This window comes from Meriones unguiculatus, chromosome 18 (assembly GCF_030254825.1).
Source record: "Meriones unguiculatus strain TT.TT164.6M chromosome 18, Bangor_MerUng_6.1, whole genome shotgun sequence".
Classification (NCBI taxonomy): Eukaryota; Metazoa; Chordata; class Mammalia; order Rodentia; family Muridae; genus Meriones; species Meriones unguiculatus.
The window spans coordinates 16399464-16424283 of record NC_083365.1 but is presented as its reverse complement, the minus strand read 5'-3'; the positions used below and the strand labels follow the sequence as shown (position 1 = coordinate 16424283).

Here is a 24820-nt window from a genome sequence, read left to right as displayed (position 1 = left end):
GAACTGTATTCAATCAACCTAGGCAAGTAACCTGCCACTCAACACAGCCTGAGCCTTCAATGCTTACTCCTCTTGGACACAAATATAAAATTCAACTGTGAAATATGCAGTTTATCTGGATCAGACTTTGCTCCCTACTTTATACATTACACAGACTGGGTGTCCAGCACGGGAAACATATCATTTTGGGGAAATTTGTAAATACATATAGTTGTATTAGGGATGAGACTCAAGATTAAACATGAAATTTACTTCACATATTATTGTCCTAGTCAGGGTGACTATTGCTGTGATGAAACACCGTGACCAGAAGCAAGTTGGGGAGGAAAGGGTTTATTTGGCTTATGCTTCCACATCACTGTTTGGGGCAGGAAGGAAGTGAGGGCAGGAACTAAAGCAGGGCAGGGACCTGGAGGCAGAAGCTGACGCAGAGGCCATGGAGGGGTGCTGCTTACTGACTCCTCATGGCTTGCTCAGCCTGCCTTCTTATGGAACCCAGGACCACCAGCCCAGGAGCGGCCCCACCCGCAATGGGCGGGGCCCTCCTACATCAATCACTAATTTTATAAATGCTCTACAAGCCTGCCTACAGCCAATCTTATGGAAGCATTTTCTCAATTGAGGTTCCCTCCTTTCAGGTGACTCTAGCTTATTATGTCAAATTGACATAAAAACTACTCAGGAAATATGTATAAATACATATATTTATGTTATGTGTGTATACATATGTGTGTGTGTGTATACACACACACACACACACACACACACACACACACACACAAATGCACTTAGCCCAAAGATTTGTCTTATACAACACTGACTATGACCAGTCCACAAGAGGTTTGGTGTGCAATTTCCAATTTGAAGCATCTGTCAGCCATGAGAATACTAGATTCCAGATATCCAACTTCTATTCTCAAAAAAAAAGCCATTTCTCAACACTCCTTATTGAGAGGTGAATGCTCAGAGATCTACAAAGGGCTCCGGGTCAACCTCAGGCTCTGGCCAATGCCAATACACCCATGCCCTTCAGTTGGCATTTTCTCTACAACAGTATCAACAATACGTATAAATATTATAAAAAATAAGGGTACCAACTGATCCTACAAGAAAGGTATCCAAAACAGGGTTTCAGACATACTCATAATTAAAAAACAAACAAACAAACAAACAAACAAAAAGGGGGGGAGGTTAGCCACAATTTCATACCTATTTTTACCAACAAAATTTCTAACTGGCAGACTACAAAATATCCAACCTTAGTCAACTGACAGTGCTCATTAGGAATCACCTGACCTGTTCCTGAAGGGCTGTTACGGTAGCATCCAAATTCTTCTGTAAGGATAACACCTGCTCTTCGTACTTCTGCGTGAGGCCCGCGACAATGCTCTCATGCTGCTCTCTGGCTCGCTGAAGTGACTCGGAATGATGGAGCTCCACCAGTTGCTGTTTCAAGCTCTCCAAGGTGATCTCGGTTGTCCTGGCCTTCTTGGTCAGCTAGCAAACACACACAGGGCACCCATGTTAATAGCAGCTTAACTATACTCCTGAAGACTGCCCCAGCTGCAAATCGAGAGCCCAGCCTGCTGGGAACAGTCACTCACTGACAAGCTAGACGGCACATGGACATGCAGAGGGTGAATGCGGATTCTGAAGAGCAAGGGGCCCCTGCTGCAGCATTAGCCCTAGCACTGTTTGCACCATTCTGTTAGCAGAGCGAGAGGACACCCAGTTGTAGGGTCCCAGAAAAATGTTGCTCCTTCAAAGGCTGCAAACCTAAGAATGGTCATTTGCTAAATAAAAAGTTGTTTTCTTGTTTTTTTTTTTTTTTTTTTTGTGACAGGATCCCACTGTCTGCCCAGGCTGGCTTCAAATTCCCAGGGTCAGGTAATCTTGCCTCAGCCCCTGAGTGGCTAGGAGTACAAGCACATGCCACCACATCCCAGCATAAAGAGTTCTCAAAGGGTAGCTGATACTGTAGGTAAAATAATGACCCACAGATGGTTTCTTGATGCCCCAAATCTGTGATTATGTAGGCTTTTCTTTTTTTTAGTTACATTTTATTAACTCTGTATCCCAGCTGTATCCTGCTCCCTTATTCCCTCCCAATCCCACCATCCCTCCCTCAGCTCCTCCCTGCCCCTTTCCAAGTACACGGATTGGGGAGGACCTCCTCCCCTTTCGTCTGGCCCTGTTTTATCAGGTATCTTCAGGACTGGCTGCAAAGTCCTCTGTGGCCTAGCAGGACTGCTCCTCCCTTGGGGAGTGGGGAGGTCAAAGAGCCTGCCATTGAGTTCCTGTCAGAAATAGTCCCTGTTCCCCTTAGTATGGGAAATTGGTTACTGAGCTACCACAAGCATTGTCCAAGCAAAGGTTCTAGGTTATATCCATACATGGTCCTTGGTTGGAGAAACAGTTTCAGAAAAAAACCCTGTGCCCAGATATATTTGGTCCTTGTGGAGCTCCTATACTTTCCACGTCATACTAACTCCCCTTCTGCCGAAGGTTTGGTTATGAGTCTTAGTATCTGTTTTGAAACACTGCTAGGTATAGTAATTCAGATGCCTTCTATGGTAGACTCCTGTCATACGTCCAATGCACATCCCATTTGTCTTTCTAAGTAAGGGTTGATCATCTTACCCCGTGTCCAATTTCTTGTTTATCTTCTTTAGGTGTATAGACTTCATTATGTTTATCATATCTTGTAGGTCTATATAAGTGAGTATATACCATGTTTGTCTTTCTCCTTCTGGGATACTTCACTCAGAATGATCTTTTCTAGATCCCACCATTTGCCTGCAAATTTTATGATCTTCTCATTTTTGATTGCTGAGTAGTATTCCATTGTGTAAAAATACCACAATTTCTGTATCATTCCTCTGTTGATGGACATTTGGGTTGTTTCCAGGTTCTGGCTATTACAAATAAAGCTGCTACAAACATGGTTGAGCAAATGTCCTTGTTGTATACTTGAGCAAATTTTGGGTATATACCTAGCAGTGGTATAGCTGGGTCTTGAGGAAGCATTATTCCTAATTGTCTGAGTAAGCGCCAGATTGACTTCCAAAGTGGTTGTACCAGTTACATTCCCACCAGCAATGGAGGAGGGTTCTCCTTTCTCCACAACCTTTCCAGCATGTGTTGTCACTTGAGTTTTTCATCTTGGCCATTCTGATGGGTGTAAGGTGAAATCTCAGGGTCGTTTTGATTTGCATTTCCCTAATGGCTAATGATGTTGAGCATTTCTTTAAGTGTTTCTCTGCCATTTGATATTCCTCTATCGAGAATTCTCTGTTTAGCTCTGTTCCCCATTTTTTAATTAGATTACTAGGTTTGTTGTTTTTCAGCTTCTTTAGTTCTTTATATATACTGGATATTAGCCCTCTGTCAGATAAAGGGTTGGTGAAGATTCTTTCCCAATCTGTAGGCATTCGTTTTGTTTTGATGACGGTGTCCTTTGCTTTTCAGCTTCATGAGGTCCCATTTATTGATTGTTGCTCTTAGAGCCTGTGCTGTTGGTGTTCTGTTCAGGAAGTTCTCTCCTGTGCCAATGAGTTCTAGGCTGTTCCCCACTTTTCTTTCTAACTGATTTAGAGTATCTGGTTTTACGTTGAGGTCTTTGATCCACTTGGACTTTAGTTTTGTGCAGGGTGATAAATATGGATCTATTTTCATTTTTCTGCATGTAGATATCCAGTTGGATCAGCACCATTTGTTGAAGATGCTGTCTTTTTTCCATTGAATGGTTTTGGCTGCTTTGTCAAAAATCAAGTATTCATAGGTGTGTGGGTTTGTTTCTGGGTCTTCTATTCGGTTCCACTGATCCTCCTTTCTGTTTCTACGCCAGTACCATGCAGATTTTATTACTATTGCTCTGTTGTACAGCTTGAGATTGGGGATGGAGATACCTCCAGATGATCTGTTGTTGTACAGGATCGTTTTGGAGATTCTGGGTTTTTTGTTTCTCCATATGAAGCTGAGAATCTTTTTTTCAAGGTCTGTAAAGAATTGAGTTAGTATTTTGATGGGAATTGCATTGAATCTGTAGATTGCTTTTGGCAGGATGGCCATTTTCACAATGTTAATCCTGCCAATCCATGAGCACAGGAGATCTTTCCATCTTCTGATATCTTCTTCAATTTCTTTCAGAGACTTGAAGTTTTTCTCAAACAGGTCTTTCACTGGCTTGGTTAGTGTCAACCCAAGGTACTTTATGTGATTAGTGGCTATTGTGAAGGGTGTTGTTTCCATAATTTCTTTCTCGGCCCTATTGTCTTTGGTATACAGGAGGGCTTCTGATTTTTTTGAGTTGATTTTGTATCCTGCCACTTTGCTGAAGGTGTTTATCAGCCGGAGGAGTTCTCTGGTTGAATATTTGGGGTCGCTCATGTATACTATCATATTATCTGTGAATAGTGACACTTTGACCTCTTCCTTTCCAATTTGTATCCCCTTGATCTCCTTTAGTTGTCTTATTGCTCTGGCTAGGACTTCAAGTACTATGTTGAAGAGATATGGAGAGAATGGGCAGCCTTATCTTGTCCCTGATTTCAGTGGGATTGATTTAAGTTTCTCTCCATTGAGTTTGATGTTGGCTATAGGCTTGCTGTATATTGCCTTTGTTTAGGTATGTGCCTTGTATCCCTGATCTCTCCAAGACTTTAAACATGAATGGGTGTTGGACTTTGTCAAATGCTTTTTCCGCATCTAAGGAGATGATCATGTGGTTTTTCTCCTTCAGTTTGTTTATGTGGTGGATTACATTGATGGATTTCCATATGTTGAACCACCCTTGGATGCCTGGGATGAAGCCTACTTGGTCATGGTGGACGGTATCTTTGATGTGTTCTTGGATTCAGTTTGCAAGTATTTTATTGAGTATTTTTACATTAATGTTCATAAGAGAGATAGGTCTGAAGTTCTTTTTTGTTGGGTCTTTTTGCGGTTTAGGTATCAAGGTGACTGTGGCTTCATAGAATGAGTTTGGTAATGTTCCTTCTGTTTCTATTTTGTGAAATAGTTTGGAGAGAATTGGAGCTAGCACTTCTTTGAAGGTCTGGTAGAATTCTGCACTGAATCCATCTGGCCCAGGACTTTTTTTGGAAGGGAGACTGTTGATGACTGCTTCTATTTCCTTGGGGGAAATAGGACTATTCAATCTTTCTACCTGATCTTAATTGACTTAATTTTGGTCAATGGAATCTATCAAGAAAATTGTCTATTTCTTTTAGGATTATGTAGGATTTATGGCAAGAAAAATTAAAGCTGCAGATGGGATGAAAGTTGCTATCATAGAATCTTAAAATAAGGAAACTCTGAAGGGAACCATTTGGTTCAAGATCTTCACGCTTTCAGAATTTGTCAATAACTGACTTTATACCCTTGGGTAAGTAATTTGTCCTTCTAAGACCTGCATGACACATGTATAAAATGATGGAAGCATAGTGCCTTTCCAATCAGAAAACATTAAACACTGATCTATAAAATCTAAAGAAGAAAATTCAAAAAATTTTAAGTATTTGCCAATTTTAAAATATACCATAAAGCTATCATCATGAAAGCATTCAAACAGGAACAGAAAAATATATAAAAAGAAAACATATATACAACTTAAGTTAATTCCAAGCAACATTCACTCAGCATATACTGACCACCGACTACAGGCCAAAATCTGGCCTACATGGCAGAGCTACAAGCATGAAGCTACCCTAATGATGCCTTCAAGACATTCTCTGTCTGTTATAACAGGGTAATCACCCTGAGGAGAGATTTGGCAGTAAAAAGATGTAAGCAAGTGGCAGTGGCCATGGAACAGGCACTCCTAAGACTGAGGAGAGAAGAGATGACCCACGGACAGCAGGCCACCCTGTCCTCATAGGTGAAGTAGGTCAGGCAAAGCCTTTAAGCAAAAAAAAAAAAAAAAATTAGAACTGTATTCTGGAAGGATCATCCAGATGGCTGTAAGAGAATTTGCAGAAAGGGCAAAGCTAGAGTAGTTGAAACTTTTGGAGAAAGAGCATTAAAGTCCAGAAAGGACAGGAAACACAGCCATCAACAGAGAACTGCCTCCTCCTCCTGGCACCCACAGATGACCCCAGGTGAGCGGCAGGCGTCTATGAAACGAAGTTCTTCTGAACTTAGTCCTAAAGTAAGGGTTTGTTCTTTGAATTATGTATGTACACATGTGTGTACGTATGTGAATGTTGTGCCCGCATATACACCTGTGAAACACATGTGCCTGGTGCCCTGAGGCCAGAAGAGGGCACGGGATCCCCTGGGGCTGGCTGCAAGCTGCCATGAGGGTGCTGGGATTGAACCCTGTCCCCCAAAGAGCAGCCAGTGCCCTTACCTGCAGAGCCAGCGCTCTACCACCACACCAAGTTTTGATGAATATTGATCAAGTTTACCTTCTCTTCACTGACTTTGAATGCTTGTATCTGGGTCTCCAGTGTTTTTATCTGTGCTTCAAGCTGGATCTCCCTTTCCTTTCCATTCTGAAAGAGTTTCTGGGATTCCCGAAGGCTGAGCGTCAAACCATCCTTTTCATCTGGAGCAGGAAAGATATTTACATAAATAATGTCACTGTTGTGAAACCATAGTTATCACAAGCTCTATGAGATCTATATCTGAATGAAATTCAATTCAGATAAATGAGTTTTTGTTGCTTTAGGGAAAAATAACCCAAAAATTATTTTTAATATATTTGATGGCAAAATAATTTAAAGAACCAGAACCATGGCCTGTAAATCCTTACTGAACCCCTTCCCAGCAAAGGAAGATGCCAATACTTCTGGCATCTGTTCACTTTGGAAGCTCCACAGATAAAGCTCATGCCAATTCAAAAGGTGCCATAGCTGTACACACCAGTGATTCCAGTACTCCGAAGGCTGAGGCAAGATCACGGGGCCACGAAGTAAGGCCCTCACCCCTTCACACACCTGGAAGGAATTCTTAAATTCCCCAGTCTTTGGTCTTTCCCAAATACTTCAGAAACATTTTACAAGTTGCTCTCTCCAAAAAGATTATGTGAACATTACAGAGAGAGCTTTTGCTTCACCATCAACTAAATTTGAAATGAGCTAGAATCGTCATAAAGTTGTTCTACAAATAAACAACGAAATATTGACTACAGCTAGAGCCCAAAAGAATAAGCAGTCAGGACCTGATCTGTTTCCTCCATATGGTTATACCAGAAATGGCAATGAGGGTCCCTAACTTCTACTGCATTATAAACTAAACATGTGTCCTATATCACTATATCAAGTTATTATACATACATACATAGGTGTGTATATGTGTGTGTGTGTGTATATATATATATATATATATATGTATCATTATCAAGATAATAATGTAAAAGTCAGGAGCTTTTAGGGTGGAAAGCTGTCAGCAAAATTAAACAATGCCCACACGCTCACTGACTCCAACACCTGGGAGGAGGAGGGAAACAAAATGAAAGGAAAGGAGAAAAGAAAACAGCCTGCAAACAGTAGTCACAGAAGCCCTGGGCTTGGGATCTGCTGACTCAGGTGAGCCCTCTGCCGCATTCAAACGAGGGTATTGGAAATGCAAAGCGCAAGAAGCTAAAGGAGACTAAAATGAACTTATTAGATACCAACTGCCCAGCTCGTGGGGGAGGGGGTTCCGAGCCATCAGCCACCTCACCTTGTATTATTAACAGCTGGTGGTTCAGATACCGAATCTGGCGTTCACTTTCGTTCAGCTTTGCAACTAAGCTGTCCAGTTGCCTCTCCCTTGCTTTGTTAAGAACCTGGAGTTGAATAATATGTATATTTTCTGCAGAGTCTGCTTTGGAATTAGAGACAATTTATTAGATAAACACATACTAAAATCTGCGACAAGCTAGGGTAGTGTATTTCAAGCTTTTTATACAACTTGGTAGACTATCATGAAACCAATTCAGTAGACTGCGACCTGCATCCTTTTGACCATGAAGACAGATTATCCAGAATATATCAGAGAGCACCGTGTAGTGAGGACATACAGTTTGTAAAGCTTTGGTTCCATTTCTGGGAGTGTGCAGCTGAAGGACATACCACATGCTTTACCATGGGTCGCCTCCTGGCGGGAAGTCTCTGGGTTACATGTGGACAACTAACTAGCATGCAGCCACAACAGAGCAACGTGCTACTGCCAAACAAAGGGCGATCAAGCACAGGAGCTGCTGTCACACTGTCTGAAAACAACACTGCTAGATAGCCTTGTCAGTATATTCTCTGTAGCTGACGGGCGAATGTTGTTTTATGCTTTTATCGGCACATAACGGCTATGTTAATTAGCTAAGAGAGAGGCGAATGAACTCTGATGCCTTCTTCAGAAACAAAGTCATGGTAGAGAACACCCAGATCAGAGGAATAGGAAAATGGCAGGTATAAGAAGAATAACACTTCAACTCTGCAGTGACATTCTTCATTTGGCTGGTGCTTCTGTACCAGCCAATAACATCAATAAATGAATATAGAAAAAATTAAGTGTTTATTAACAAAGCAATCTGCACTCTTTTCTAAATAAAAAAATAAATAAATAAATAAAACCTAAGGCCAGGCATGGTGGTACACACCTTTACTCCCAGCACTCAGGCAAAGGCAGGCAGGTTTCTCTGAGTTCAAGACCATCCTAGTCTACATAGCAAGATCCAAACCAAGGCTATATATTGAAATCCCTATCTTTAAAAATTAAAAAAATAATAATAATAATAAATCTGAAGATTGAAAGCATCTCTCTGGCCTTACAGAAGGGAACAAAAATAAACTATCTCTAAGCCCCATCTCCCCAAATTCACTTTTTATTTTAGACTTTATTATAAAAAAAATTGCAAATAAAAAATTACACTCCAAAATTAACCAGACCCAAACTTCAATAAACTTCTAAATGGTTAAGAGTAGTCATTCAAAACAGAAACTGCAGAACTGCCCATTGGATTTTATATTTCACTATCAAATCTATTTTGTGCACTTATCCACCATCAAAAACAAAAAATCCAAGGCAGAGTTAGGAGTATATAAGCGATTAGTTCATGCCCTCTTTCACAACCCATATTCATTTCCAATAGTCTTTCCTTTTCCTCTAACATTTAGCCTTTCTTGTTCTCTTTCTTCGTGTTTTACTGTGCCCATATGTACATTTATTTGCATATATGGCTTATATTACATATATTCCTATATTACATATTCCATATGAAAGAGAACGCGCAGATTTCTCTTCCCGAGGTTGTGTGGCCCTGAGTGAACTCTTTAACTATTGCTGCTGAGAAATTTGGCGCTACAATCAAGTTATTCAATTAGCTTCTAAATGTCAACTTTAAAAAGATGAATTATCAATCACCTTAGAAATGAATTAGCTTGATAAAATGCAGATTTTTAGGAACAGTAAGGAAAGACAAAGCAATGTCACTTCCTGGGAACTGAAGGGGCAGATGGGGGAGGGACTGTGATGATGATGTCACTCCACCTCAGATCACCTGGCCACTTTCTTGCTCTACTTCTTCACTGCACTTCCCTTAAGGAGAAGCCTCTCCTACACTTGGTGTTGATGCCTTCAAGGCAAATGAGCTCTGGGACTCTCTGCAGCTGTCCTGTGGCCCAAACAACCCTAAAGCAACACTCTATCTCCAGACAGAGCACTCTCCTGCTCTGCCTGGCCTAGCTAAGGTGTCCTATATTTAGGACAGCTTCTCCAGTTACTCTAGAGTCACACTGGCTCTTCAATACACAAAAGAATTCAAAGTTAATTTAATTCACCAGAAGCATGATGATAAGAGCTTCCATCTGTGAAAACACTCAGGACAATCAATGTACAGCTTTTTTGTTTGGGTTTTTAAAAAATTTTTTTAACTAGCATTTCATCTCAAAATCATCTACAGACTTTAAATGTTTTCCTTGTGGTCATATTTACACATACTCTACATCAAAGACAAAGGCTGCAGGATGCGGTGGTTCGAATAAGAACAGCCCTATAGACTATTATTTGAAAGCTAAGTCTCCAGGGAGGGGCACTAACTGAAAGGATTAAAAGAATTAAGAGCTATGGCAGTTTTGGAGGTGTATCACTGGGGATAGGCTTGGAGGATTCAAAAGCCCATGCCAAACCCAGCCTCTCTCTCTCTCTCTCTCTCTCTCTCTCTCTCCTCCTTTCTCTGAGCCTACAGACCATGATGTGGCTCTCACATGCTGCCATGCTCCCCGCCATGATAATGGACTAAACTCTGAAACTCTAAGCAAGCCCCAATTAAGCGCTTTCTTTCATATCATAAGGAGCTGCCTTGGTCATGGTGTCTCTTCACAGCAACAGAAGGTGACTGACTAAGACAGGGGCAAGTAACACGAGATCAGCATCAGTTCTGAATACAATAGCAGATTTGCATAATCATCACACTAAAAAATATAGAAGGTAAAAGTAAAATTAAGAAATTCATAGCTGATTTGTTAATTACATGTCTTCAGAGTGAGAAATCTAAGACTGGGGAGTAAGTATATTCATGTTCCAAAGCAGACAAAAAACAAGCAAACAAACAAACAAACAAACAAACAAACCCACTAAGCTCGGAGTGGCTGAAATACACAGTGGGCACTTTCCTCTGTCATTTTAGTTCTATATATTGCTACATTAGGGAGCGCAGCACATTGAATCCCAAAGCAGTTATGATTCACAGAAGTTTTATTTTATCTTTATCCCACTAACATAGCTCCTCACCAATATTTTTTTCTTGTGAGGTGCCAGCAATGAAAACAAGGGCCTGCCAATGCCACACATGCCCTCCACCCCTGGGCCGCCCTTGGCTTTTTTGAGACAGGGCACGGGGTCTCACTGGCAATTCCAGCTGGCCTTGAATGTTCTCATTCGTACTCAGGCTGACCTTGAGTGCTGTCACTGCGTACTCAGGCTGGCCCTAACTGACGGACATCTTCCCGCCGCCCCTCCTAACAGCTAGAGTACAGGTGAAACACCACTCCCTAGCTCAATATACTACTTCGAAATGAACGTTCAACTGCTCATTAATTTGCTTATAAATAACTCAGTATATACCTTTCAAATAAGGAATCAGGGGCTTTTTGAAAGTTACTTTTAAAATATTAATTCTTGAATGTGTATAAAAATACTTATTAAGCGTTCAAAATTCCCTAATTATGTTAACAAAAAATAAAATAGCTGGGTGCAGTCACAGACACCTCTACTTCTCAGAGTTGGGAGGATGGAGCAGAAGGATTGCCATGAGTGTGAGGCCAGCCTGAGCAACACAGAAGGGCCTAGCTCAACACAAAACAGCAAAAACAGTCAAATAGAGGAAATATAAGTAGAACACCTACTTTCATTAGCTCCTAAAAATTGCTGCTGCAGGCCTTCAAACATGTCACTTGCTACTACCTCCTGGGCTGGTGAGTTACTGTTCTGCACAGAAGAATGGTAAGGTTTATATACAGCTTTATATGGCGCCAGAGCTTGACAGTTGGGTCTTTGTAATGAGCCAAATTGCTAGTAAGGGATGACAAATAAAATTAACAATTAAAATTTGGGGTTTTTTTTTTTCCTTCCAAAATTACCTTACTAGAAACCTCCCTCTACATTCTGAGTGCTGGAATTACAGATGTGCATCACCACACCTGGTTTAGGCAATAATGGGGATAGAACCCAGAGCCGCATGTGTGCTGAGCGAGCATTCTACCAACTGACCCACAATCCCCAGATCATGACCAACTTCTCATAAGACATTTTCTCTCAAAAATAGTACTCACTGAACTAAACACTATTAATTACTTCACAGTCCTTTTGAGCATACAGTGGAATCAATTTCAAAAATAAAACCTAGGGGGCTAGGGAGATGGCTCAGAGGTTAAGACACTGGCGGTTCTTCCAAAAGTCCTGAGTTCAATTCCCAGCAACCACATGGTAGCTCATAACCATCTATAATGAGATCTGGTGCCCTCTTCTGGCGTGCAGGTGTATGTGCCAGCAGGACACTGTAAGTATAATAAATAAACCTTAAAAAAAAAAAAACCCTGCATGCTTCTCAGTTATGTGGGCCTGCATCCTACAAAAGCCAAAATCCAGAAGCAATGGTAAATGAGGAGCTACCCCCTGACAGACTTAACCTTTAATCTTTAAATAACCACGTCCAAAAAGCTTCTGTTTTAAACATCAGGCTTAGCATCACAATCCCATTAAATTATAAACAGAAAACAGCCTATTTTATCATGAACCTGAGTGAGTAGATTCAGAGAAACTGTTGTTACAACATTTTACCACTGCATTCATGCACTTCCTTAAACACACAAACACCAGGCATGTACACGTACACACACAAATTCTTAAAATCAGATTCTTACAGTACCTGAAAATTGTCCCTCTGAGGATCCGAAAACGTAATGACACCGGCTGCCTGCTTGTGAAATTCTTGCTTCTGACCACCGGTGTACGGCCTAAAGTCTTCAGGGAGGTGATACAGTTCTGTCTGCTCACGTTGGCTCGGAGGGCTGTAGCCGCTTCCGCCCTCATCCCCGCCTTCTCCAGGTTGGTACCCGAGATGCTGGTCTTCCGTTCTACTTGGATTTTCTTCCCAGCCATTGCCACACTGTGCTCCAAAATATAAGTTCGGTACAGCCATATTAGTCAACAAGAGTAAAACTAAGGCGCTCACATCTGGCCCACCCGCGTCAGCGCTGTGGCGCAACAGGCACTTACATTCGTGCTGTGAGATTTGGGCAGGATGTCACGCTCAATCCACTTCCTGTCCAGTTGCTCAGAAGGATGAAATCTTGAGAAAAATCAATACTTTAGAGCTACACGTTATCATATTTAGCCAGAAGTAACACAAAGAAGCCTAAGATTCTAGGATTTGTTTTTCCCCTCAGCCTGAACCCAAAAGTTTTAGAAATCGGTCTAAAGCTTAAGTTTATATGATTACCAGCAGAGAATCAAGGAAGTTTGATGGAGTCCGATCATGAAAAAGAGGAAGTGATCGCAGGTACTTACTCTCCCGCTATGCCGTCCATACTGCAGTCTGAGTCAAGGCGCTCAGGAGAGGAGAGGTCATCATCCAGCATGTCGTGAGGAAGGCCTGTGAGTAGCTGCTGCAACTAAGTCAGGGGAGTCACATCAATATCACACGGACTGAAACCGAAGATGCCACCCAAGCTGCCCTGAAGCCCGTGAGTGACTGTACGCAGAGGTTTCTTATGCCTCTTAATGAGTTTCTTAAATTGTCCGTGCATCATGTTCATCATTTCACTTGAGGAAAAGGGAAAGCGTGACTCCAGGATTAACAGCAGGCCTTACTTTTTCTACAAGGGTGTCGGGTTTATATGCACACACACAACTGAAAAGCTTCTTTATGAAAACACAGCCAACCAAGAATCATGGTAAATCATGGTACCCTCTCACGGTGTCGGGTTCCACACGGCAGACCTGCCATCAGACATCCCACAGGAAATCTGAGTTGACAGATGCACTCTGCCCAGGTGGTGGGAACAGCAGCAACAGCAGATGTCCTGGGCGCCCTTAAGCTCTGGTAATACCCTAGGCACCCTCCAGGGAGTGACTGATTAGAGACAATCGCTTAGCCTCCAGCATGAGGAGACACGTGATACTCTCTGCATACACTGAGAAAACAAGGCTAACTTCAATATCTATATGCAACTGCAGAATGATAGGAGTGATGGGAGCTGGGAAGACGGATGCCCAGAACCCATGTATTCATCTTTCCAGCCCCCAACTCCTCTATCTTTTTAGAAGTCCAACAGTAAGTTCTGTCTTGTTGAATTATGAATTATAAATCGCTTCAAAATGACACAATATGGCATAATTATGATTGGGTGTTGAACACTGGGCTCTGGAGCTTTTTTCAAATAACTCACCTCTTTTTCCCTTTCATAGTCTTCTTTGTCAAACTCTTCCTCTTCATTTTGTGTCTGCAGTGCTACACTGCCAAACTCCAATGACATGGTCCTCCTGGGGAGAATTGGGCCTCACTAAAACAAACAAACAAACAAACAAACAAACAGCCATATGACAGCAAGTCACGATGAAGAAAAAATGCAAATAGTCAACAAAACAGTGACCAGGTTTTCCAAGGGACTGAAAGGTATTTACAGCATTAAGATGTTTGTAAACAAAAACTTAAAACACTAACAAACTAGAGAAACCAACATAAAAACCTTAAGAATAAGCTCAAGTGAGGCCTCAAGTTCATGCGCTGGATGCAGTAACGGTCCTATAGTCTGCCCCCGACCCTGAATTCCACAAATACAAATTTCCCACTTTCCAAAACGGAACTCCCCAGTCCTGGGCTACACAGCAAAAGGTTAGGGTTCCATGACTCCCTCTTCAGGAGTCAGGGGCCGGCATATACCACAGGGCAGAGGAGCAGGTTAGGACTATGCCACCATGCTGCTCTGAGTCTAAAAGCTCCCACGGAAGCCGCCACTAACACTGCATAGGCTTCTGGTTGTTTAAATTATACACGGAGACCCTGATACTCTGCCTAAAGTCCCCAAAGTCCAGAGTATTAAATGATTCTGACCAAAAGAAAAAAAGGTGAGTACGTGCTAGCAATGGCCTAGCTAACACTTGACTCGATCCAGGCTCCTCACACCTGGGAAATGTGCTTCGTGTGTGTGGTCTGAGGTACAACTCATTCACTACAACTTCCAGGCTGTAAAATGCCATTAAAGTGAGTCATACAGGAAGCATCAGGACACAGCAACACAAATGCATGTTGCTATAAGGAAAATAACTCCCTTTTGTTAACAGTTGTAAACTACATTACAAACTTTGTAACTGTTAACCCTGTACACACACACACACACACACACACACACACCCTTTATCAGATCTAAGATAACCCCTGTATGAATGATGTAGTCCCATTTGACACTAAGAAACCAATTCAATTATGAAACACTACTTTTAAAAAACAGACTGTTTTATAGCTATTAAAATGTGGGCACAACATGTGTGCTTTTAACCAGACAGGGCACGAAACGCACAGGCACATCCTCCCTGGAACATGGAAGAGTTGTCTCAGTGCCTGCTGGAACTGGAATTCTCACGTACAGATCATCAGATAAAGATGATATATGACAACCTAAGATGGCTGGCACGGTGAGGCGAAAACACTACTCTCACATCTCTGGGTTCAGTTCATTGCTCCAACTGGGCATCACGCCTACACAGAGTCTCAGATGATGAAGACAGAGATACACTTTAACCTAAAGATATGGGTCAAAGTTGACCCAGAGGCCTCCATCCTCCAGGAAGAAAGATCGATCCTTCCAGGGACTGGAGAGCTGGCCTAGTAGTCAAAAGCACTTGTTTCTTCTGCAGAGGACCCAGGTTCAAGTCCCAGTATCTATAGGGCAGCTCACAACCTTAACTTCAGTTCCAGGGAATAGGAGGCCGATTTCTGTCCTCCGCAGGCACCAGGTACACAAGAGGTGCACAGGCAAAAGACTCATGAGGTAAAAAATGCACATAAGGTAAAAAAAAAATTTTTTTCCGAGACAGGGCTTCTCTTGTGTAGCCTTGGCTGCCCCAGACTCACTTTGTAGACCAGGCTGGCCTCCAGCTCACAGAGATCCACCTGCCTCTGACTCCCTAAGTGTGGGAATTACAGTACGGGCACCACACCTGGCTCATTTTTTAAACTCTATAAAACAAGACATCAGTTATAATTAAATAGCTTCTATCACTGAATACATTAACAAAGACAAGAAATAAAGTTACAAAACTTGTAAAACTACTTATTAATAAAAGGTATCAATAAACAAATTTTCCAAGAAAACAACACCTTAAGATGGAAAAAAACAGCATTAATTTTAGGAAGAAATATAAATGCTCATTAAAATTATTAGAGTCTGAGCTCAGGCTCGGGAGATGGCTCAGTGCATCAAAAACTTCTTGCCACGCGAGTGTGAAGACCTTGAGTTCAAATCTTCAGAACCCACATGAAAGCAAGACACAGAACATAGGCACCTGAAATTAAAGCTTCTCCAAGGTGGGAGGCACAGATGAGGGGCTGTCCGGAAAGTCATGGAGTAAACACTGGAACAGCAACAGACACGCTGTCTCAAACGAGGTGGAAACTGAGGCTGTCCTCTGACCTCTATGCATAGCCTGACACCAGTAGAGCCATATTCACTCACACACACACACACACACCTTAGAGAGCACAGCTACACACACAAAAGAAGGTTAAGTGTAACTGAAGGAGCAAGGTGCCACCTTCAACTACTACATTAAAGACAGCCACGCTTAACACTATGGTTTTTCGTGGTTTCATAAACTTTTGGTGAAGTATGAGCGGATAAATCATCTTGAAAAACAATCAATAACAATTCTGGCAATCAACAGCAATATTGTCAATTTTCGGTGCTGTCCCTGGGAGTTTGCTGATGCTGCGGCATCACCCCTCCCCCAACACACACAAAGGGATAAAAACCCCCAGAACCTCGCTTTTGTGACCAAACTTTATATTATTTTCTTTTGCGGAAAGATCAATATCATCATCAGCTTCATTACTTAATGATGAGTGAATACAGCCACTGGGTCACAGGCCTTTAGGACCCTTGGAGCTGGAGTCACAGGTGGTTGTGACCTATGCAATGTGGGTGCTGAGAAATGAATTCGCATCCCCTTGCAAGAGCAGCGACAAGCTCCTCTCCAGACACAGCAGAAAGGATCTTCGGATAGACCTTAAAGGACGTAATATGGCTGTAAGCAATTAAGCACTGAAGGTCCTGGACTCAGGCAGCTGTACAATCTTAAACTGCTTCCATTTCTTCAGTAATGAAACAGGGTAAAGGCAGCGTAGGTGTGAGAAAGCAGTGGCCGTGACTGCCAGTGGGAAACCTTACAACTCCGTAATGAGGACCCCGCCCTCCTCTAGGTGCCTGTTCCAGCAAAGGTCCATTCTGCGCACTTCCGGAGGGCACGTCCTATTATCTTTTGCTTGTGGCTTCAAACTTCAGCCTTTATTTACATCGGGATCCCGTACTGTGAAACTGTAAAGTGAGATTAAGTCTGAGCCACACTAAAAATTCCTAACTGCAAGATGGGCGAAATGTAAATGCCCTGGGAGTTGGGAAAGTGCACCCACTAGCTCACATGCTAACTTCTCTTACAGAATGAACAACCAGCACGCAACAGGGTGTTTTAGACTCTTCCCAGGTGGTGTTCTGACTAAAGAACAAACAAACAAACAAACACTCACAGAGAAGCACGGAGAGCGGGGGGCAAAGCAGACACTGACACAGACGAGACAGAATCTTGCGATCGGCGGTGCCAACAACAGCTTGGACAAACCTAGGTGGGCACGGGACAGCAACCCTTACATACGGGAAGCTCCTTTAGTTGAGTGTACTCACCCTAGAGCCCTTACCGAGGAGCTGGGCCCGGCGTCCGGGAACCCCGGGAGCTCACAGGTCCGCCCGTGCAGCGCCAGAGCCGAGGGCCGAGCAGGGAGCCGGCGCGCGCCGCAGCCCCGGTGCAGGAGACTCGAAGGCGGCTCCCGATCCCGCAGCAGCCGGCCCGGCCGGGAGGCTGCAGTCACCGAAGGGTCCCTCCAGCAACCCGCTACCCCGACCCCCAGCCCGCGGGCACCGTCCCGGCACACCCTAACGCGCGAACCCCCGCCACTCAACGCGCGGCCGCCTCCTCCAATGGGTGCCTCGGCTCGGGGGGCCGGCCCTCTGGGCGGGGCTACGCGGCGGAAGACCCGCCTCCCGCAAGGTCGGTTGAGAGGTCGCCCGCGGTTGTCGCTGCGCGGCTGTTTGAAGAGAGCGCCAGCGGCGGCGGGAAGCTCCCCGGAGCCCCATTGGGGCGGTCGTGAGCCAATCACAGAAGCCTCCCGGAAGGTTTTTTTTTTTTTTTTTTACCGTTGCCTGGAAACGGAGGAGCGCGCTCCCAGCGGCGACCGGGTTACCTTCCGTTTTCTCCCCTCAGACTCTTCAAAGGTTTCTTCCCTGACCCCGTTTGCTCTCTGAGGTGCCAGCCTTGGTGGTTGTTGAATGTGGCGTCATCTTGTTTCTTTACTGAATAGACTGCCCCTGCTCCCAGGTTCCTCTTCGCTCCGCACTTTCATTTCCGTGGATGTTCTCGGACGTTAGCCTGTAGCGAAGTCCCATCGTGTCCTCGAACTGGGAGCTCACCACCACTTCGGCTAAATCTCACTTCCGCTTTCCGCGTTTAATTTGCCTGTCTAATTAATTGGTTTGTGGAGGCTGTGTGTATCGCCTGGGTTCTGGGACAATTACAGTCTCCCGCTTCTTCAGTAGGAAGGGTTCCAGTGAGCACCAAGAACTTGGTGGCATAGATTCCCACGTGCTTTTCAACCTTTCCCATGCGTACCATGTGGAGTACAGTATCTGGCTAATTTTGCTCAGCCACCTGCCATGCCGTCCTTGTAACGCCTACACTGACGCTCAGCTGCCGAGGGAAGGTTCTGGTGCAGAAGGAGAGCTTGAGCCAGAGAAACAATGAAAGCACGAGGCCGAACAAACAATAGTTCCAGGACCCCTTTTGTTTCACCTGGGCTGGTTTTTTTTTTCGCTTCCATTGCCACAACTCCAGCCGTACTGAGCCCTCAGAACATACACCACTTCACTTAGCAGAACTGGATTTTGCTACCGCTGAACACAGTGTGAACACCTACCACAAAAGACGGGTGTCTGTTTTGTTACTGTATGTCTTTTTCACCCACAGAACAATATGAACGTCTTGGGGTATTGAGCATTTATCATGATGGTTCATGGCCTGTGCTAGGCACTCAAAACAGCTGTGTTAACTTGTTAGTGAATTAATGACTTGGGCCCAGAAAACACTAATGAAAAGCATTTGTTGAAGATGAGCCGAGGTATCTGCTAATGAGAATGAGCCTCGGGCAAGCTTCATTACCAAAAAGTCTGGTGTCCCTTGCTCGGGCACACGCTCCAAGAATGGTAAGGGGAATAAAGGGAGTAATTTGCTCTTTGTTGAGATAATACCTTTCCTTCCATAATTTATCTGCCATGAAGTTCTGCGGTGACATCTTTAAGAATTCTGGAATCTCGGTTTCTTTCAAAAACACAGAAATAGTATAAGAACGTGCGGGTTCCTTTAATCCCAGGTGTAGGGATGTGGGGCTCCTCGACTGTCTGCAGCAGATGACTCTGATTTACCTCCCGCTCTAGCAGAGGCAGGGTTTTGCAGGTGCAGAGAATTTCTGTGTCATCTGGAATTCTGGGGACTTTTCAGAGGCTACATAAATTCAAGGACCCAGAGGGGAGGGAGTCAGTGGTCGTTGGTAATTCGGGGAGGTTGGTTGTGGTTTGCTAGTAGCCTTGGTCAAAGAAGAAACAAAAGGAAAGAAATAGACCCAGGGATATCCTAATTCCTTTCTCCCCTATAGAGTGTTAGGGTGAAACCAGTAGGGGTGGGGGAAAAAAGAACCCACAAAGTAGCAAAGACCGGCTACAAAGTTCTGTTGAGTCTACCTGCCTTTGTGAGTCCTGACTCAGACAGGAGTAACTTTCCTTTTTCTTCTCAGCTTTTCCCTTTGGATGCCGGCCAAAGCCCAAGTGTTTTCTCTGGGGCTTTGAGCTTTTTCACTCTTTGTCTACAGCTCCCCTTCGCCACCATCTGGCTGCTTGTTCTTCTCGTGGCTGGCCTACACTCAAGCTTAACAGCATGGCTTTTTCTCCTCCTCTAGGCAGCTACCAAGATTTACAACTTGCCTACCCTGAGGCTTTTCTTCCAGCTCTAATCCAGTTGTCCTCAAGCTTCTGTTTGAGTCCATTCTTAAATTACTTTACTAAGGGGACCAAGAGCCCCAAGAGGAGGCTTTCCCTGGTATTGCTCCACTGTGCCCTGGGAAGTGACCTTCAAGACACACCAAAAAAGCTCCATCACTCTACATTGAAGTTATCTCAGTTGGTGAAGAATCCCAGCACATAAGAAACTGGAGTACAAATCCTCTCTTTTGCATCACCAGTACTGAGTGTGGCCTCAGTACTGATAGCTCCTGTGCACAGCCATACAGCTCTCCTCTAGAATCAATACCTGCTCTCACCTCCCTTTTACTGGACCCGAGAGCACTGTGTTCTACGTATGGTTTCTCTGTATTTGGCCCATACCTCAAATATCCTTTATTAATCTCCTCAAATTACCCACTTTGAGTGAGCCACCTGTTTCCTGCCAAGACCCTGATCCACTACACATATGTTAAAATTTCCAAGTCCCAAATACCAGGCATTATCAGTTGTCACAAAGCAATAATCATTTATTTGTTTAGAAAAGTCATTTACAGATATTTGTAGGCAAATGGACTACCATTTTAAAATTGAGGTTGAGAGTAGAAGATTAAACCAGCATGCAGACATTCCTTGCATCTCCTAGGGGTGTGCGAAGGGTGTCTACAGTCTCTGAAAGGGCAGCATTTGCTTCTCTAGCTGCAACACCACTTCAGTCCAGCACTGACTATACACATGCTGCTCACACCATCAGTGCCTGCACGATCTGCCCTGCCTCTGCTGCAGCTTGCCTACACGTTCCTATCATTACGCCGATCGCTGAAGAAAAATGATTAAGATCTAAGATATGTGGGTGGAGTCAATGAAATATACATTATTTTCTAGCCATGGAAAGAAAATAAACCTACCCAATGGCTGAAGAAATAAAAGGATGAGCTGTTACCTAAAAATGCAAGACTTCAATGGACTTATTTCTGATGATTTCTACCCAAAAGAACTACCCCATATTGTACTTGAAACTTACCAAATATATCATGATTATAAAGGTTAGGTTGTGTCTACTTAGCCAACATGGAGTGGTATTGAGATAACTATCCAGCAAACTCAGGACTCATATCCTCTCTCACTTTCCCTCTCTCTCTCCAGTGATGGTATATTTTTATATGCTAAAGCAAGACTGAAGCATTTCTGCTATTATTAAAATCAAACAGATCCACTTGAACCAAAATCACCTGCTTTATTCTGAAACACTTGGGGTCAAACTATGTGGGTACTGATTTAGGTAAACCCTTTGTATAGAGAGTATAAACACAGGGGGAAGTCCTAAATGTATTCCCCTAACAGCACAGGCTGCTTATCAGTATTAACTGCTCACGAAGGAAAAACTGCCGTGTTAGGATGACAACGGATCTCTAAATGCACCTCTGCGCTCCCTTATAAACAAGAAAACTGGGGCCCAGGCAGGTTTAGTTAGCAACCTGTCAAGAGTCACAGTGATGATTAGTTCAAACCTAGAGCTTCTCCAAGAATTCTTAATTTCACCCCTGTTTTAACGTCGTGTATGACAGGCCTTTCCAAACCCTTCAACCCATAGAAAGAGGGTGATAGGGCACATATTGAGGTGACACCAGGATTCAGTGGAAGCCAATCAAAAGGAAAGTTTCTTATACTTTAAATTACCTTCTGACACTCAATAGGAATGGAACCAGTGTGGACTGCATATGAAGAACCCCATCTTTTATATCCATATACTCAAAACCAGAAATAACCAAGAGATTTGGCCTCACGTACTTGTCCCATGCTGCATATGAACAGTTCCGACAGCAAAGACTGAGGAATGCTGGACAGTAAACTTGGACCCCAACCTTTTAATCAATAAATGAGACAGACTGATGAAACCATCGGCTGCTTTTGCTTTCGTTCCACAAGCCTAGACACGGTCTGAATTTGATGTCAGTCTCATATTTAACATGGCAGCAAAAAGTGCTGCTAAACAGAAACTGTAAGAAAGTCAAACTGTCAGTCAAGTTGCTGCTTCTTGCCTTTTTGAGCAAGGAAAAAATTTTTTGGCAACTGGTTCTGTAGCTATAGAACACCAAGACACTTGGAGTTAATCTCCCCCATATGAAAATGTCCCCAGATGATGAAGTTGAAGGCACATACCACTGCCTGAGCAGTTCAAATTGTCTTTAGCATATGAAAATGTAGTTGTGCTTTTAGTTTTTAATCAATGCAATGTGACCTTTAAAAAGTGACTTCCGTGCATATGGAATACTCCTTTTCAAATGGACCAAAGTTCTTCTGCTCTGGTTTTCATAGTCAGAAGATATTTTATTAGTCCTCTGTTTAATAAAAGCTGTGGTCCATGGGTCCTAAGAAAGACGTGTTTCACAGTTTGTGTTCTTTTTTTTTTTTTAATCTGGAGAAAAGGTTGGAATTGTCACTGTCCCTGACATGGGAAGGATAGTCTTCTGATAGTACTGCCACAGTGTCCGGAGTTGTCATTTCTTGGAATGCAAAAGTCCTGTGTTATCTTTTCTTACTGGTTGTTTAAGGCTTACTTCACTTCCGGAAGAGATGATTGGCAAACTGTTATCCATATGGTATTTGATAAGGTGGCCAACATTATCAAATACGTGGTCCTTGGTTCTCACCTGGAAAAGGAAGCACAAATATACTTAGGCTGAGTATTAGCACTTCTGAAAGGGGTCAACAATGGTGGGAGAGCATCCCTAAAGTAGATCTTTTGCTGAGTGAAGGAAAGGTGGTTTTCAATTCTATCTTCCTTAATACCTAATTTTATCATTTCTCAGTGCCCTTTTACAGTAGCATTCCTACAAGCTCAGGAAATGGCAGGCACTCGTCATTCAATCCAGATCTGCAATCCACCTCTCCTCAGGGCTTTTGCATGACAGAGTCTATCACGTCAGCACTTCTATAACTAGCTAATTCGTGTGCGGGCGCTGTCCTGGGATGGCAGCTATCTTCCAGAGAGTGGAATACTTCCATATTGCCGCATCTCTGCCTAAGGCAGGCCCCTTGGAGAAAGCCTACCTCTCCTGAGAGCCTCAACACAAAGCCTGTCTCCTTCTCCTCCCTCTCAGGCATTCATGCCGCCTTCCTGCAAGCTTCATGAACAGCAGCTGACGCATACATGTCCGTTGCATACTATTCACTATCTGCCTGCTGAAGGAAATAAACTTATAGAATTTCTTCCTAGCATTAGCATGCACCTATCCTCTGCATGCTTTACTGTCTATTGGGCTCCACTGGCTTGGTCACCTCCTGTGTGGAGGACAGTGCAACCTCCAAGAGAGAGAAGGCCTGCAGCCAGCAAGCACCTACCTGATAATTGTGCTACCAGCCTGCAGGGGATTCTGAGCTCTGCCTGCATGTTGGTTTCAGTATATTGGCATAACTGGCAGAATTTGAATATGGACTATAATAAATTAGGTAACAATACCTATAATTGAATTTCCTGACTTTGATTATTATACTAGATCTATAAAAAAAAAAAAGCATCCTTAGTTTTGTAAGCACACCAAACAAAGAAAAGGCGACCGTGGCTTTAGTGTATTCTCTAATGTCTTCCGATCTTAATGAAGTTTTTCTCTCTTCCTGTCCAGGTTAGATGACCAAGCCTTCATTCTTAATTCCAACTCATTCTGTCTCCTCTCCCTCATGACTCTCCAGCTAACATTCTGGTCCAGGATTCCACAACTCCCACCGTGAGGCACCCAGTTATTGTCTCTCTGCCCCATCGCCTCCACTGTGCCTTCTCTAAGCAATCCTGCAGAGAGATGTTAGGGTAACCTTCCTAGTGCGGACACCATATGTTAGCCACTTTGGACCCTCCCACCAGATGTCATTAAACCAGAATCTGTAAGGTAGTCTAAGCTAAAAACGAAGAAAGTGTACATAAAACTCTATTTGTTGGCTTCTTTGGAAAAATAAGCCTGGCCCTTCTGGGCCCCTAGCCTGCATGGCAGCAGTTGGGTAGAGCTGAGTGGTGACTATTTTGTCAGTTCCACAGAGAGACAAACACAGTCTCTGTTGGTTCTACTATCTACCCCTTCTGCTTCCTTATAAACTGGTCAGGCCCTGCTGACATTTGCTTTTACAGCACCACCCACCAAAGCTTTTAAGAATTGTATAAGATCCGGGGTGAGTTCAAGGCCAGCCTGGTCTACAAAGCAAATCCAGGACAGGCAATGCTACACAGAGAAACCCTGTCTCGAATAAAATAAAAAGAACTGTGTGGTTTTTAAAAATCCATTACATGAGGCTTGAAGTATCTAGCCCAATACTGTCAACTCCAACTTTCTCCAACTGAAACTATGCTACTTTCAGAACCATGACTCCCCATTGTCCCAGACATTGGCAGCCACCATTCTACTTTGTGTTTTAGGATTCTGGCTTCTTAAGAAACCTCAGCTAAGACAAATCATGTGACATTTGTCCAGGGACTGGCTGGGTTTTGCTTAACAAAATCCTCTCAACATTCATGAGAACATGACAGCATGGGACATGCTTGTCTTTCACACGGCTGAACAGTATTCCTTTGTATGTCTTCTTTCTCCTCTCGTGCACAGTCTCTGAAATTATTTCCACTTCTTGGCCATTGGACTATCACTGCTGGGAACACAAGTGCAAGTCTCCTAAAGATGATGATTTCTGTTCTTTTAGACTACTGTCCAGAGTGAGGTTGCTACTTTTCACAGAAATTTTCAAACTGTTTGCTGTTTTTTAGTCTTGCATAATAACCAGCTAAATAGATTTGAGGTGAAAACTCATGTCGGCTTTGCTCCACATTTCTTATTGACTAGAAATGTTAGACATCTCTTCACATCTGTGTGCCGTCTTCTCTGGAGAAAGGTCTCGTCCTGGAGAAAATGTTTTGTTTTGCTTTGTTTTCTGAATTGCACAATTTCCGTACGTGTTTTGAATATTAACTATCAAACTCATCGTTTGCAAATGTTTACCTCAGTCTGTGGGCTGACCATACACTTTGCAGTGCAAGAGCATTTAGCTTAATGCAGGCCTGCTTCTCTGTGTTTGCTTTTTGAGGCTTGTGTTCTGGC

The 24820-nt window shown here is 43.3% G+C and overlaps 2 protein-coding genes across 12 annotated transcripts in view; both read right to left on the bottom strand.

Annotated features, from left to right (window-relative positions):
• Cep152 (centrosomal protein 152) overlaps positions 1-17641 on the bottom strand; it is a 60423-nt gene extending 42782 nt beyond the window's left edge. For 4 of the 11 annotated variants that reach the window (XM_060372034.1, XM_060372037.1, XM_060372041.1 and 1 more), the window contains exons 1-9: positions 17379-17641; positions 13872-13985; positions 12991-13094; positions 12700-12772; positions 12350-12589; positions 11328-11493; positions 7666-7809; positions 6408-6547; positions 1297-1497 (exon numbers count right to left, since the gene is read on the bottom strand). In XM_060372034.1, the coding sequence (XP_060228017.1) occupies positions 1297-1497; positions 6408-6547; positions 7666-7809; positions 11328-11493; positions 12350-12589; positions 12700-12772; positions 12991-13094; positions 13872-13958 (1155 nt within the window). In that variant the 5' untranslated portion in view covers positions 13959-13985; positions 17379-17641. Of the gene's footprint in view, positions 1-1296; positions 1498-6407; positions 6548-7665; positions 7810-11327; positions 11494-12349; positions 12590-12699; positions 12773-12990; positions 13095-13871; positions 13986-17378 lie in introns of those variants that run through there. The other 7 variants (XM_060372036.1, XM_060372039.1, XM_060372040.1 and 4 more) reach the window with 7 other exon arrangements.
• Positions 17642-20252: 2611 nt separating this feature from the next.
• Shc4 (SHC adaptor protein 4) overlaps positions 20253-24820 on the bottom strand; it is a 94727-nt gene continuing 90159 nt past the window's right edge. Inside the window, exon 12 of the mRNA XM_060371480.1 lies at positions 20253-22393. Within this exon, the coding sequence (XP_060227463.1) occupies positions 22241-22393 (153 nt within the window). The 3' untranslated portion in view covers positions 20253-22240. The remainder of the gene's footprint in view (positions 22394-24820) is intronic.